The 13,011-nt window shown below is 41.1% G+C and overlaps 1 protein-coding gene across 2 annotated transcripts in view; it reads left to right on the top strand.

Annotated features, from left to right (window-relative positions):
• Window positions 1-13,011, top strand: part of Map3k5 (mitogen-activated protein kinase kinase kinase 5) — a 203,318-nt gene that overhangs the window by 84,145 nt on the left and 106,162 nt on the right. For both annotated transcript variants that reach the window (XM_075948128.1, XM_075948136.1), the window contains 3 exons: window positions 604-772; window positions 1,776-1,882; window positions 3,622-3,792. In XM_075948128.1, coding sequence (XP_075804243.1) covers window positions 604-772; window positions 1,776-1,882; window positions 3,622-3,792 — 447 coding nt within the window. The remainder of the gene's footprint in view (window positions 1-603; window positions 773-1,775; window positions 1,883-3,621; window positions 3,793-13,011) is intronic.

Here is a 13,011-nt window from a genome sequence, read left to right as displayed (position 1 = left end):
TCAGCAGGTACTCGCTAACAATTCCCACAACCTGAGTTCAGTTCCCAGAGCTCAGATGGTGGAAGAGGGTGACTCTAACCACCACACCCGTGACATGGCAAACACAGATGCACACCTATGGGTAATAAGTAGAAAATGGAAAATAATTTTTTGAGACAATATACCTCTGGCTGGCCTAGACCTTTCTATGCAGTCTCAAACTCATGTGCCACCATGCCTAGCAAATATATATATATTTTTTTTTTAAAAAAGAAAAATCAGCTGTTTCTGTTAGTGGATAATGATACTGAGCCAGAAAGGCAAACTTATATTCAAATCATAGGCATATCTAATTTATTTGGGATAACTTCCATTCAAAATAACAAGATGAAAAATAAAGTTTGGACAGTTTTTGAAATATGGCAGAAATTGAGAAGAATACATGGCCTCCCATCTCCCAAATGTCTTAATAATGCCAAATATGTTAGGTGTTCCTTTGGTAGATATTAATGAGCTAAAAACTGCTTATGGACAAATATTGTATTTTTCCTTATAAAAAAATTACTGTTTCTCACTGAATTGTTTGCTAGAGTTAATTCTTTGAAATGTGTGGTTTTCCACCAGCCAGTACTTCCGGGAATCTATACTCAATGATATCAGGAAAGCTCGGAACCTATTCACTGGTAAAGAATTGGCGGCAGAATTGGCAAGGATTCGGCAGCGAGTGGACAATATTGAAGTTTTGACAGCAGACATCGTCATCAACCTGTTGCTTTCCTACCGAGATATCCAGGTGAGAAGATGCTCGAAGTGTCTCTTGGGTAGCGTGCTGGGGGAGGAAGGGATGCTGGTGTTGGATTTCAGCCAGCTAATAGGTAATTCACATTGTTGCCACGTGGAGCCGACTGGTAAGTTTCCACGGTGTGATTTCATGATGCAGGGACTGTGACATATTCATTTCCTCCTCAAAATTGCTCACATATCCAGCTCATGGAGGCTTAGTTCTCCGCTGTGAGCCTTGAGCACACCTGTCAGTCAGCCAATGAGAGCTTTGTTCTGGCAAACAGCAGACTTTCTTACTGCTTTCGGAATGTATCTTTTACTGCCTGAAATTATGCTACTGAAAATTGACAGTTCCAGGAACAAGAAAGATGCAACTGATTCACTGTACAACAGCGATAGATCCTGTAACATGGCACACCGACACACTGTATCATTGCTACCTCCTAGATTTCTTTTAAGATCTGGAAAGTAGGGTAAAGCTCTCAGAGAAGAATGTGCTGTCAGCATTGTAAGTATGAAATCCAGATAACTCCAGGTTTCTCATTCCCATATCTCGCCTCTCGACCCCATGTGAAACTTCACCCACGAGAGAGGCTCAGTACTTGGAGAGCTGTGGCAACCCGGAGCCTGTGGCAGGAGGAACTCCCCTCACAGGAGATGAAATCATTTTGCTACTTTCAGCAGAAGTTGGGGCAGTTGCTCCCTGGCCCTTAAAGTGGACCCCTGCAGACCCAGAGTCTGGCTGTGTGAAAAGAGCCAGTCATGTTTCTGCGGTTTGTTTGTTTGTTTCTTTGGGTTTTGTCAGATATCGTAACTGTATTTTTTTCATGCTTACATCCATATAATAGGAACTTCTTAGGAGAAACACCACAGTTGCTTCTTGGGTTTTCAAAGGTCTCAGCAGATTCTAACTTTGCGTTTAATCCTCTTTCTCAGCTTCATATGCCTGGCTGTCAGAGGCATTTGGAAGTTTCTCCTAATGGCTTAATGCTGTGCTGTTCTTTTGTTGAAAGGACTACGACTCTATTGTGAAGCTGGTAGAGACACTAGAGAAATTGCCGACCTTCGATCTGGCCTCGCATCACCATGTGAAGTTTCATTACGCATTTGCCCTGAACAGGTGAGATACTCCCTCCTGGGGTGGACTGACGTGATAACTTCCCAGCAGCATCCGGCTAGAATGTTGTACTGTATCTACCTTAGCCACGTGCCATACTAAAGGTGTACCTTCTGATTGTTGTTTGTGTTTTGGGGCCAGAGTTTCACTCTATCTCTCAGACTGACCTTGAACTTTTGGTCCTCCTACTTTGATTTTTTGAGTGCTGATATTACCAGCCTATAAGACCATGCCTGTTCCGAATCTGTGTGTGTGTATGTGTGTGTGTGTCTTTTTTCTCTCTCTCTGTTACTAAAAGCCTCTTGTGCTATTTGTAGATTTTAATTTGTTATCATTTTTTTTCTCGGACAAAGTTCGTGTTTGGTATTTATAGTCTTAAAACATCGATATCTTACTGATATGACACTACTTTTAAGCAAATATACTTATCCTTGGGTATTTGTTGGGAATTGGTTCTAAAACCTTTTAAAGAAACCCAAATCCAAGGATGTTCAAGTCCTTATATAATGGAATGGTATTTCATGTAACAAAGAGAAAAATTTTATGACTTCCCTTAGAATTTTACTTCTATGTGTTTTTTGTCTGTCTTTCTAAAATCCAATGGAATGAAAAGCTTATTTGTATAAAGCAATGTTCTAAGATCAATGTGTTTTATATAGACGGTAAAGAGCGATTTTGTGAACAAAGGATTTGAAACAGTGTTGAGATTCTGAGAATACATATGATGACTTTTTTTTGATATGTATGATAATTTAATTTGAAATGTATCTTGTATACCATATAACTTATTCATTTAAAATGTCATATATCTTTGATTTTAGTATATTTATTGAGTTATAGATCATTCCTACAAATTATAGAATTTTTTCACCCTACAAGGAAACCTACCCATTAACAGATACCCTCTCCCCACACCCCAGATCCTCTTGCCCCTGGTAACCACTAATTCCCCCTTCTATCTCAGTAATAGCTCTTTTAAATCTTTCACATGAGTGGAATCATATTGTTGATGGCCTTTTGCAACTTATTGTTTTTATTAGCATAATATTTTCATCGTTGAAGAAATATAAAGTATGATTTTGAGAATTATATGCACCTATTACTTAAAAACGAACTCCATGAACCTCAAGGCCAGTCTCTGTAACTCAGTGAGTTCCTGTGTCAAAATAAAAATAATATAAAAAAAGACTTGGGACATAGCTCAGTGGTAGAGAGTGTGTCTAGCATGCCTGAGACCTCATGTTCAAGTCCAGTACCACACGAACTACATAAAGCATCTTTCTTAGAGGCTTGGCCACGTGCAGGAACCAATCAGCCATTGGGTGGATTTGAATTTGGGTATTATCTGTGAATTAATTTGCTCACTGTTTCGGAACAAAAGCCTTTGAAAACTAATGTCAAGAGTTTCTCTTTGAAGTAGTTGGTCACAGGGGTCACACTTAATACTCCACCAACTCAAACCTGCTCCTAGGTGACAGTGAGATTAGGGTTCTGGATGGGTAAGTACAAGTTTATCATGTTGATCAGAAAAGCAACTGCCAAGAGATCCTTGATAGACCCAGTAGACATGCATTAGGATAGGAAAGATGAAGGCAAGGTCCATAGAGGAATCTCAGAATCTAAGTGTTTTTATTCTGCCAAACTTTACTGATGTGAATCAACACATAAAATAGAATTTTTAAAAGGCAATTGGTCTGTAATTGCTTTTCTGATCTCTGTGGAAACCGTGTTCTCTACTTTAGGAGAAATCTCCCGGGAGACAGAGCCAAAGCTCTTGACATCATGATCCCCATGGTACAGAGGGAAGGGCAAGTTGCTTCAGATATGTATTGCCTTGTTGGCCGAATCTACAAAGACATGTTTTTGGATTCCAACTTCACTGACACTGAAAGCAGGGACCATGGAGCATCCTGGTAAGACTGGAGGAGGGGAACACTCTGCTCACTCCCGGTGCTCACAATTGTGTGCAGGTGATGGGGGGGCAAAAGCATTTCCTTCTGTCCTTAAAGGGATTTGAACTTTGGTGCATAATTTTTATAAAATCGATTTAACATGGAAGAGTAAGTTTGCATAACAGAAGACTCTCCCATATCAAAATGGAATTTGATTTGAAGCGTATGCTATGAAAAGCAAAATACCATTTTGTGAAAAGAATATAGAAAAAGCATCCAGAGACTTGAAGGAGTAGAGAAGGCATACAAGTATGTGCATAAGCAAACTTAATATTTTAAGGATTTTAATTGTTCCAGCAGGGTTTATTGATGGAGGAAGGTCATTGGTTAAAAAAATAAAGAAACTGCTTGGCTGGCCCTCATAGGTTAGAACATAGGTGGGTGGAGTAAACAAAACAGAATGCTGAGGAAGAAGAAGTGAGCTCAGGCTCTACAGCTCTGCTCTCTGGAGCAGAGGCCATGCTCCCCACTCCCGGGCAGATGCACGCAATGAAGCAAGCCGCCGGGTCAGACATGCTGAATCTTTCCCGGTAAGACCGGTGCTACACAGTTTATTAGAAATGGGTTGATTGGGATATCAGAATTAGCCAGTAAGGACTAGAGCTAATGGACCAAGCAGTGTTTAAATGAATACAATTTGTGTGTTGTTATTTCCGGTAAAGCTAGCCAGTGGCGGGAGCTGGGTGGCGGAATGCAACCCGCAGCTCCTTACTACAGTTTATTGTGTGATTTGATTTCTAAAGTTTATTTAAAAGAATAAAGGGCCAAGAAAATAGGCAAAGCAATTTTGGAGAACAGATGGAGGGATTTGCTCTATCAGACAATAAAGCTCACTATAAAACGAAAATAATGAGATTGTAGTGCAGCTGAAGTCTGGGTAGATGAGACACTGGAACAGAATGGTTTATATCCACGAGACTATATATATATAACAGGGTATGGGAAGCTCATGAACCAGAGGAAGAAATGGCTTTTCAGTAGTGGTACTAGGAAATGTATTGATCTCTCCAGGAAAGCAAATAAAGTTGCCTCTCTATTTTATTCTCTACATTACTTTATTTTATTTTTTTCTGGTGGTAGGGAGGGATCAAACCCAGGGCCTTACATATGCTAGGCAAATCTAAGATACAACCCAGCCCAGGACCTCTTCCTTAAGCTCTGTGCATAAATTTAATTCTCAGTGAATCAAAAGATCCAAACACACACATACCAAAAAAAATGTGCTAAGGAAAATACTTTTAGCATAAAATCTGTAAATTATGCTTATAACTTTGGGTTAGGAATGAATTTCTTAAAGAAGGCTTCAAAATACTAAACAGACAAGCAAGGAAATCCCCAAACAGGAGCAGAAAGGGAAAGATTCTGGAGGACAGACTGTGTTAACATGTGCCGCTGCTCCTTAGAGTCATGGCTTTGGGGGAGGGTCTGGGTGGCTTCTGTTCTGCTGATCTTCCTGCTGACGACTATTATAACTGTTGGGGAAGGTTAGAAAGCAGTGGAGCTGGACCAGAGAGCCAGAACCTCGAGAGCTTCCCCCAGTACCCTCTCTGGAGTGCAGGGCTCGGGACAGTTGGAACTCAAACAGAAAACCACGGTCTTAATGGCCTAAGGAGTTGATGTTTGGTGGCCAGAGTGCCGAGAAGTAACCCTTGAGTACTGAACATGCCACAGAGGGACGAGAATCAGAATTTGCATGTGAACTGCTTGGCTGAACTCTGGGTACGTGTGCACATAGTGAAACTGAAAGAGCCTTCGAGTAACGTGGTAGCTGAAAAGTTACAGAGCTGCACAGATGTGTCAGCAGCTGCTGGCTGCAGCAGGGACAGAGGTTTGAGTTTGAAGTCACTGGGTTGGAGAATCTCAAACTCTCGATTGAAACTCTAAAACGTCAAGCCTTAGGATGGAGGGAGTACAGTAATTTAGATTATCACGGAACTGTGTGGATAAAACTAAAACCAAGCCTCCGTATGCTAAGAAACATCAACAATACTTTATTTGCCTCTCCTTGCCTATGGTGATTTGTGTGAGAATAGCCCCCATAGGCTTGGTGTTTGAATGCTTAGATACCAGGAGAGGAACTGTTTGAGAAGGATCAGGATTAGGAAGTGTGGCCTTGTCAGAACAGATGTGGTCATGTTGGAGGAAGTACATCACTGAGGGTATGCTTTGGAGTTTCCAAAGGCTACACCAGGCTTTGCATGCATGTTCTTTCTCTCTCTGTGTCCCTCTGTCCCTCCCTCCCTCTCTTCCTTCCTTCCTCTCTTTTTTTCCCTATCATTCCCTGTTTCTGCCTGCTGTCTATGGATCAGTATATAAAGCTCTCAGCTATTAGTCTAATACCATGGCTGTCTGCTTTCTGCCATGATGATCATGGACTAAATCTCTAAGATTATAAGCAAGCCCCCAGTTAAATGCTTTCTTTTATAAGACTTGCCTTGGTCGTGGTGTTTCTTCACAGCAATAAAACAGCCACTAAGACAAAAGTTGGTACCAGGGACTAGGGTATTGCCTACCATATTGTTGTTGGAGGAATGTGAATTTGGGACTTGGGGCTAGAAAAGTGGTCGAATGCTTTAAGGGGGAACTTAATGGGCCATCTTAGTAGGAGCATGGAAGACAGTAGTGCTGATGGTGATTTGTAGTCTACAGGCCCGGCTAAAGAGGTTTCAGAGGGGATGCATATTAGCAGCTAACCTAGAGAGTACTCTAATGATATTTTGGCAAAGAATGTAACTGCTTTTTGCCCTTGTTTTAAAAGTATGCCTGAGTTTTTAGATTATTTAGATAATTATGTAGATTATTGTCCTTGGCAGAGGCGATCTCAAGACAGTCTAGTATTGACTGTCATGTAGGGTTTTGTTTGTTTGTTTGTTTTTTAATTTTCGAGACAGGGTTTCTCCGAAGCTTTGGTTCCTGTCCTGGAACTAGCTCTTGTAGACCAGGCTGACCTCTAACTCACAGAGATCTGCCTGCCTCTGCCTCCCAAGTGCTGGGATTAAAGGCGTGCACCACCACCGCCTGGCCACTGTCATGTAGTTTTGATCACCCTTATATAGCTCCACAATGGAAAGGAACAAGTGAGGCAAAGAGAAATACAAAATGTACAGTTTGAGGAGAAAAAGAGCACCAGGAAATGTAATGTTGGAGCCAAGTCTTGTGTTCAAGGAGATGAACAGATGAAAGAGAAGCCTGATGCTAAATGGGAGTAAGGGAGTGATGACCTCAGGGCAAGACCCCATCCAATTAATTCTGCAACCCGTGAAAGGAAAAGGTCTGAGGGATTTCCTAGGCTTAAACAAAGGCAGGCTTATATAAATGTGTTCAAGGAGTGGGGCAGGGTTCCAGCTGTAGCAAGCAGAATTTGGCATCTCTGGCCATGTTTTTTTGGCTTTAGAGTCAAGGAGGATGCAGGAATAAAAGGATTTTGAACATCCTCCACCCATTGAGGAAAGCCACTGAGGTCAGATGTGTGTCAGGGGAGTTCCTGCATGGATGCCTGGAGAGGCTGTTGCAGGAGGCTGTGAAGGTAAAGCCTGGATTGTCTTGGAGATCCCAATGTATTGGGGATGCCAGATCCCTGGGATACCTGCCAAGGAAAGCTGCTGACAGGACATGGAACCATCCCAAAAGAGAGAAATGTGTTGCAGTCAAAAAAGCTGGAAGGAGATGAGGAAGAGTCATCTAATATAGAATTTGGAATTTACCCTGCTGGGTTTCATCTTGCTTTGGTCCAGCATTTCGTCACTATGTTCCATTCACTCTCTGTTGTCATGGTAATGTATATTCTGTGCCTTTGTGTGTTAGGTGATCTGCTCTTTGATTTTACAGCGGGTTACAGTTAAGAGACTGCCTTGATTCTCAGAAGAGACTTTGGTCTTTTGAACAGTGTTAATATTGAAAGACTGTGGGAACTTTTAAAGTTAAACTAAATGGATTTTTGCATTATGATTTGGCTACAAGCCTATGGGGCCAGTGAGTCTATGTCCCCTTAGACTCATATACTTAAATGCTTAGTCACCAGGGATGGAAATGTTTGAGAAAGATTAGGATTGGGTGTGGCCTTGTTGGAGGAAGTCTATCACTGGGAGTGGGTTTTGAGGTTTTAAAAGCCCATGCTAGGCCCAGTCGGCCCTGCCCCAAGCTACCCTGCCTACTGTCTATGGATCAGTATGCAAAGCTCTCAATGATTGCTCCAGCGCCATGCCTGTCTCCTCCCCTTCATGATGATCATGTACTAACCTGTAAGCAAGCCCCAATTAAATGCTTTCTTTTATAAGAGCTGCCTTGGTCACGATGTCTCGTCACAGCAAGAGAACAGTGACTAAGACATAACCAGACTCTTAAGAAAAAAGAGAATTCAGACTCTGCAACACATTCACTGTATCTATTTCTCCATGAAAAGTTACTGAAGATGTGAGGAAGAAGAAAAGTATGATCCATGATCAACAGAAAAGCCAATCATAGAAACACATCCATTGGGTTGATCATGGTGATAAATACATGCCCATAATCCCAATACTCAGGAAGCATAGACAGAAGGATCAGGAATTCAATGTAAGTCTTAGCTACACAGCGAGTTTGGGACCTGCCTAAGCTACATGAGACCCCATGTTAGATGGAGGGAGGGAGGGAAGGAGGAGGGAGGAAGAAGGGAAGAAGGAAGGAAGGAAACCAAGCTATGGGCAAGATAGGCTTTGGAACTGTCAGAAGACAAAGACATAAAAACAATGATAAAATATTAAAGAATATAATTGAAAAGATTCTAGAGCTGGAAAATAGCATATTAAAAGTTAAATATCACAGGTTAGGACTCACAGCACATAGGTCAACTATAATATAAGAAAAGGTCAGTAGCCTTGAGAAGTTATTCAAAATCAGATTAGAGCAGAGGGAAGAAAAAGATTGAGATAGAAATTAATAGTCTTAATGACCTGTGAAGACAGCCTCGCTGCATCTTATACAACTTTGAATTTGAAGGTCAAGGAGGAAAATGACTTGAAGCATTATTGACTGATGGCTACTCCAGTTTGATTAAGTGAATACATCTTCACCCCAGAAGTTTAGACGGCCCAGCAAGACACTCACAGACTAAACAAAGGAAAGCTTCTATTGACACATAGTCAGTGTAAAGTGTTAAAAGTCAGAAATGCAAGAAAATGTCCTGAGTATAGACTAAGAGGGGCTACATTCTTTAAAGGAGAGGGCTAGTTCTCATCAAAGGAAGCCAGAAGATGGTGGGATGGCATTGGAAAGTGCTGGAAGAAAAGGAAGGTCAACAGAGGAAATGTGCCCACTGATGGTTCTCTCAAACATGAAGATGGAGATGCTGCTATTACCCAGAGAAGTTAGCAATTTGTCGACTCTAGACACAGCAGGTATATACACTTAGAGAATGTTGTGACTTAGAAAGTCTTTTTAAAACTTGAACAGAGATGAGGTTGGTGTGTAGCTCAGTGGTAGAGTGCTTGAATGAGGCCGTGCAAGTGGAAATTTTTCAGGTGTTATTTATAGAAATTTTAATGCCATGCAAATGTAGAATCAGTATAGATACATGGATGGGTAACTCCCAGTAGAGAGGGAGGAGTTGAGTGAGATCTGGTAGTGATTCGTGTGCAATTTTAAGTATATTTAATATATTTCGTTTCACAACTGAATGGTGGCTATATTAAAGCACAACTTATAATGTCCTTTTGCACTCCTTACTGTTCCTAAAATATTCACCAATTAATGTATATTTTCCTGGGTACAACTATATGGGTAAGTCTCTGCCTCTGTATGTTAAAGGAAGTCGCCTCTTCAGGAGGTTCTAATTGATAGCCAATAACACATTGTTAATATGGGAAGCTGAGATAGTCACATTTAAAGTTCATGCCATCCCACTAGCTTAGAGGGAGCCCTTAAACACAGCAATGGCTCGAAAGCCAAACAGAAAACTAATGGGACAGTGGTTTCCTAGATCCTTCACAGGAAGCTGTGGTTTGAAATTTTGAGTCTGTACTCAAGTGATTCCTACAACGCAAAGAGTTTTGTTGTGTCTCTTGACCATTTTTTTCCATCTCCTGTAACAAAGGAGTGACATTTATGCAGCATATTTATTATTGTGAGATTTATACATTAAAATATTCGTCACGGCAGGGGGATTAGAAGCTGCTGTTTGAGGAGTTTTGTGCCCAGAATGAATGCTTGACTGTGGTAGCGATAGTGTGCCAATAACGATCCCACACACCTGGTTTTCATGGTCTCTGAATTCAAACGCATCAGTCACAGGGACAGTTGAAGCATTTCTTTCCTCTTTTGAAAACAGAAGTTTTGAACTACTGAGAGATAAGTCAAGGTTGTCTTAAGTTTACTTAAGGAAAGCAGAGATTTTTCTGTCTTCTTTTGGTTTGGTTTCAGTTTTGCAGGTTCCTTTTTCACAATTTTTGTTTAGCCCAAGATCAACTGCCTTTGTTATCAAGGTCTTGAGGGCCAGCCAAAAATGTCTTTGTTCTTATGATTTCATTCTAAGCTACTTCTGAGTTTTCTAATAAGAATAAGAACAGCTGCTAAAAGTCAGTAGACTCAATAGGAGGCCTTTGGAGTTGATCACGTGTCTTGTATTGATTTATTTAGTAATGGGAAAAATGTCACTTCACCAGGGAGCCTGCCCATAACTTACCTCCAGCGCTGTTATGTTCGTTTATCTTCTTAGACACTAAGACCGGCCCCGTCTTAAATGGATTTACTTTTTAATGCTTGTACACTGTTTAGCTGTTGCATTTTCTTACCGTTTCAATCCATCTTGAAGGGCATGCCCTTTTCTCGCTAGCATGGACCCATGCCTCGCTTTCGGTTAGAGCTGAGAATGAAAGCTGCCTCACTGGGGTGCTGACATTAAAGGATGCTGCTGGGTTTACCGAGTACCTCTTCAGACGTGTCCAGCATCACGCCTGCCCTGGGGCCTCCATCTCAACCTGATGTCTCCACTGACCTTCTTTCTTGAGTCATAATCCTCTCTGTCATTGTGCGTCCACTGCAGGTGTGGGGAGGTAAAAAAAAATGCAGTGTCATAGCCAGCAGTCAGTCCCTCAAGCCTGAGTCATCGATTGAATCATTCCATGTTTGTTTGGAGAAACTGTGATCCATGCTCCATAGAAAGTTTAAGGACAAGAGCTTCGACTCAACAGAAAAGGCCCCCAGGCAGTTGTTCAACAACTGTGATTCATAGTGCCCTTTCTTACAAGTCCTGTTTTAAATATTGTTAATAAATCCAGTGTTCCTGCCTCATGGTGGAAGGTGAAAGTTCCATCCTTGTCTGTGCATATCACCTGATGCAAGTTGAGCTGTGCATGGCATCTTTTACTGCCCTGGGGACACTCCAGTGCACAGCTGATTTCTGAGGGTTTTAGTTGGGGATTCAGAATGTAAAATTACAAAATCAGAAAAAAAGGATATTTTTGTTCTCTTAATTTTTCACAATATGATTTGTCATTATAATGGACTTTGGTTTTTGAATGTGATGCTACCCAAAGGATAAGGTTGGGATGAATCTATATATTCATTCCAATGGTGACTGAAACACTCAAGAAAAGATTGTTTAACATGTTTTTCATGGTTGTTGGCTCAGTTATTTAGTTCACTGAAGCCCTGGAGGTTTGCTGGAATCATGCTACTACATTCATGCCCTGGCATTCATGGGGAATTAGATGTAAGACACCTAAGGATCAAACCCCATGGGAACTCAAGTTCTTAGCTACAATGCTGTGGTAATTGTGTATAACCAATGCAAGCAGTCCTTCTGTCTACCCGATTTGTCTACACAACTTATGAGAAATAAGGACAGATTACCACGCCAGAGAGGTACCAGGCCTCCTTTAAGACCTATCTATATGTTTGTCTTTGGATTCACCTTCTTATTTAGCTTCTCTAGGAACATGAATTATAAGCTCAGTGTCCTTGATTTATGGCTAGAAACCAAATATGAGTGAGTACATCCCATGTTCCTCTTTTTGGGTCTGGCTTACCTCACTCAGGACAGTGTTTTCTATTTCCATCCATTTGTATGCAAAATTCAAGAAGTCCTTGTGTTTTACTGCTGAGTAATACTCTAATATGTATATATTCCATACTTTCTTCATCCATTCTTCCGTTGAAGGGTATCTAGGTTGTTTCCAGGTTCTGGGAACTCAAGAATAATCGCAGTGGGTTTTTGATCCTACCCTACTGGCTTTGGGGGAGCCTAGGCAGTTTGGATGCTCACCTTATGAGACCTGGATAGAGGTGGGTGGTCCTTGGGCTTCCCACAGGTCAGGGAACCCTGATTGCTCTTTGAGCAGATGAGGGAGGGTGACTTGATCGGGGGAGGGGGAGGGAAATGGGAGGCGGTGGCGGGGAGGAGGCAGAAATCCTTAATAAATAAATAAATTTAAAAAAAGATTAAAAAAAAAAGACCTTATCTATAAAGAAAGAATTGAAATGGTCACACTTAGTTGTTCTGTGGCATAACCAAACTAGAACCCTGTCTGGTTTGTGTCTTTGAGCATACATTTGAGCTGTTTGGGATTTCATCTAATTCACGCTCACTAGATGACATAGCTATAGGACTGATAACTTTGGAAGAACTTGTATTACCATAGTTTTGTGTTTCTTATGTAACTATTGGGATTTATGCATCTGGCATTAATCTTTGCTTGATGTATATTTTTTATCAGCTATATTCTTTCCAATGAAGTTGTCCTGCTTAAGTGGGACTGGGATGTGGTAGATTTGCGAGTGAAGTTCAGAAAATAACTTCTCAGACCAAAAGCCCTGGGTGGCTGGTCTAAGCATTTTGCTATTTCTTGAGTAGGAACAACCACAGCTATTGCCTATAACCATAATGCAATTGTTGTACTCGCCAATTTATAATAGTGGCCACTTTGACGTCAATAATTGTTGGAGGATCAAAACAATCAACCTTTTGTTTTCATTATCTCTTGGCAAAGGGGCAAAGAGACCGGAATATTTTGACAAAGGCACACTATGAAACTTACTTCTGCACTGATCTTGGGAATAGAAATTGACAGAATCTTTCTGGGATGCAGTTGGCATTGTGAATATAGAGCTCTGGAATTATTCATGTTCTTTGATGCAGTTATGTCGTTTGGAACCTATCCTAAAGACACAGCAGATTTACTTACAGTGACATCCACTACAGTGAAT

Source organism: Microtus pennsylvanicus, chromosome 1 (assembly GCF_037038515.1).
Source record: "Microtus pennsylvanicus isolate mMicPen1 chromosome 1, mMicPen1.hap1, whole genome shotgun sequence".
Lineage (NCBI taxonomy): Eukaryota > Metazoa > Chordata > Mammalia > Rodentia > Cricetidae > Microtus > Microtus pennsylvanicus.
Note: the sequence above shows the minus strand (reverse complement) of the source record. Positions and strands in the feature narration are given on the sequence as shown.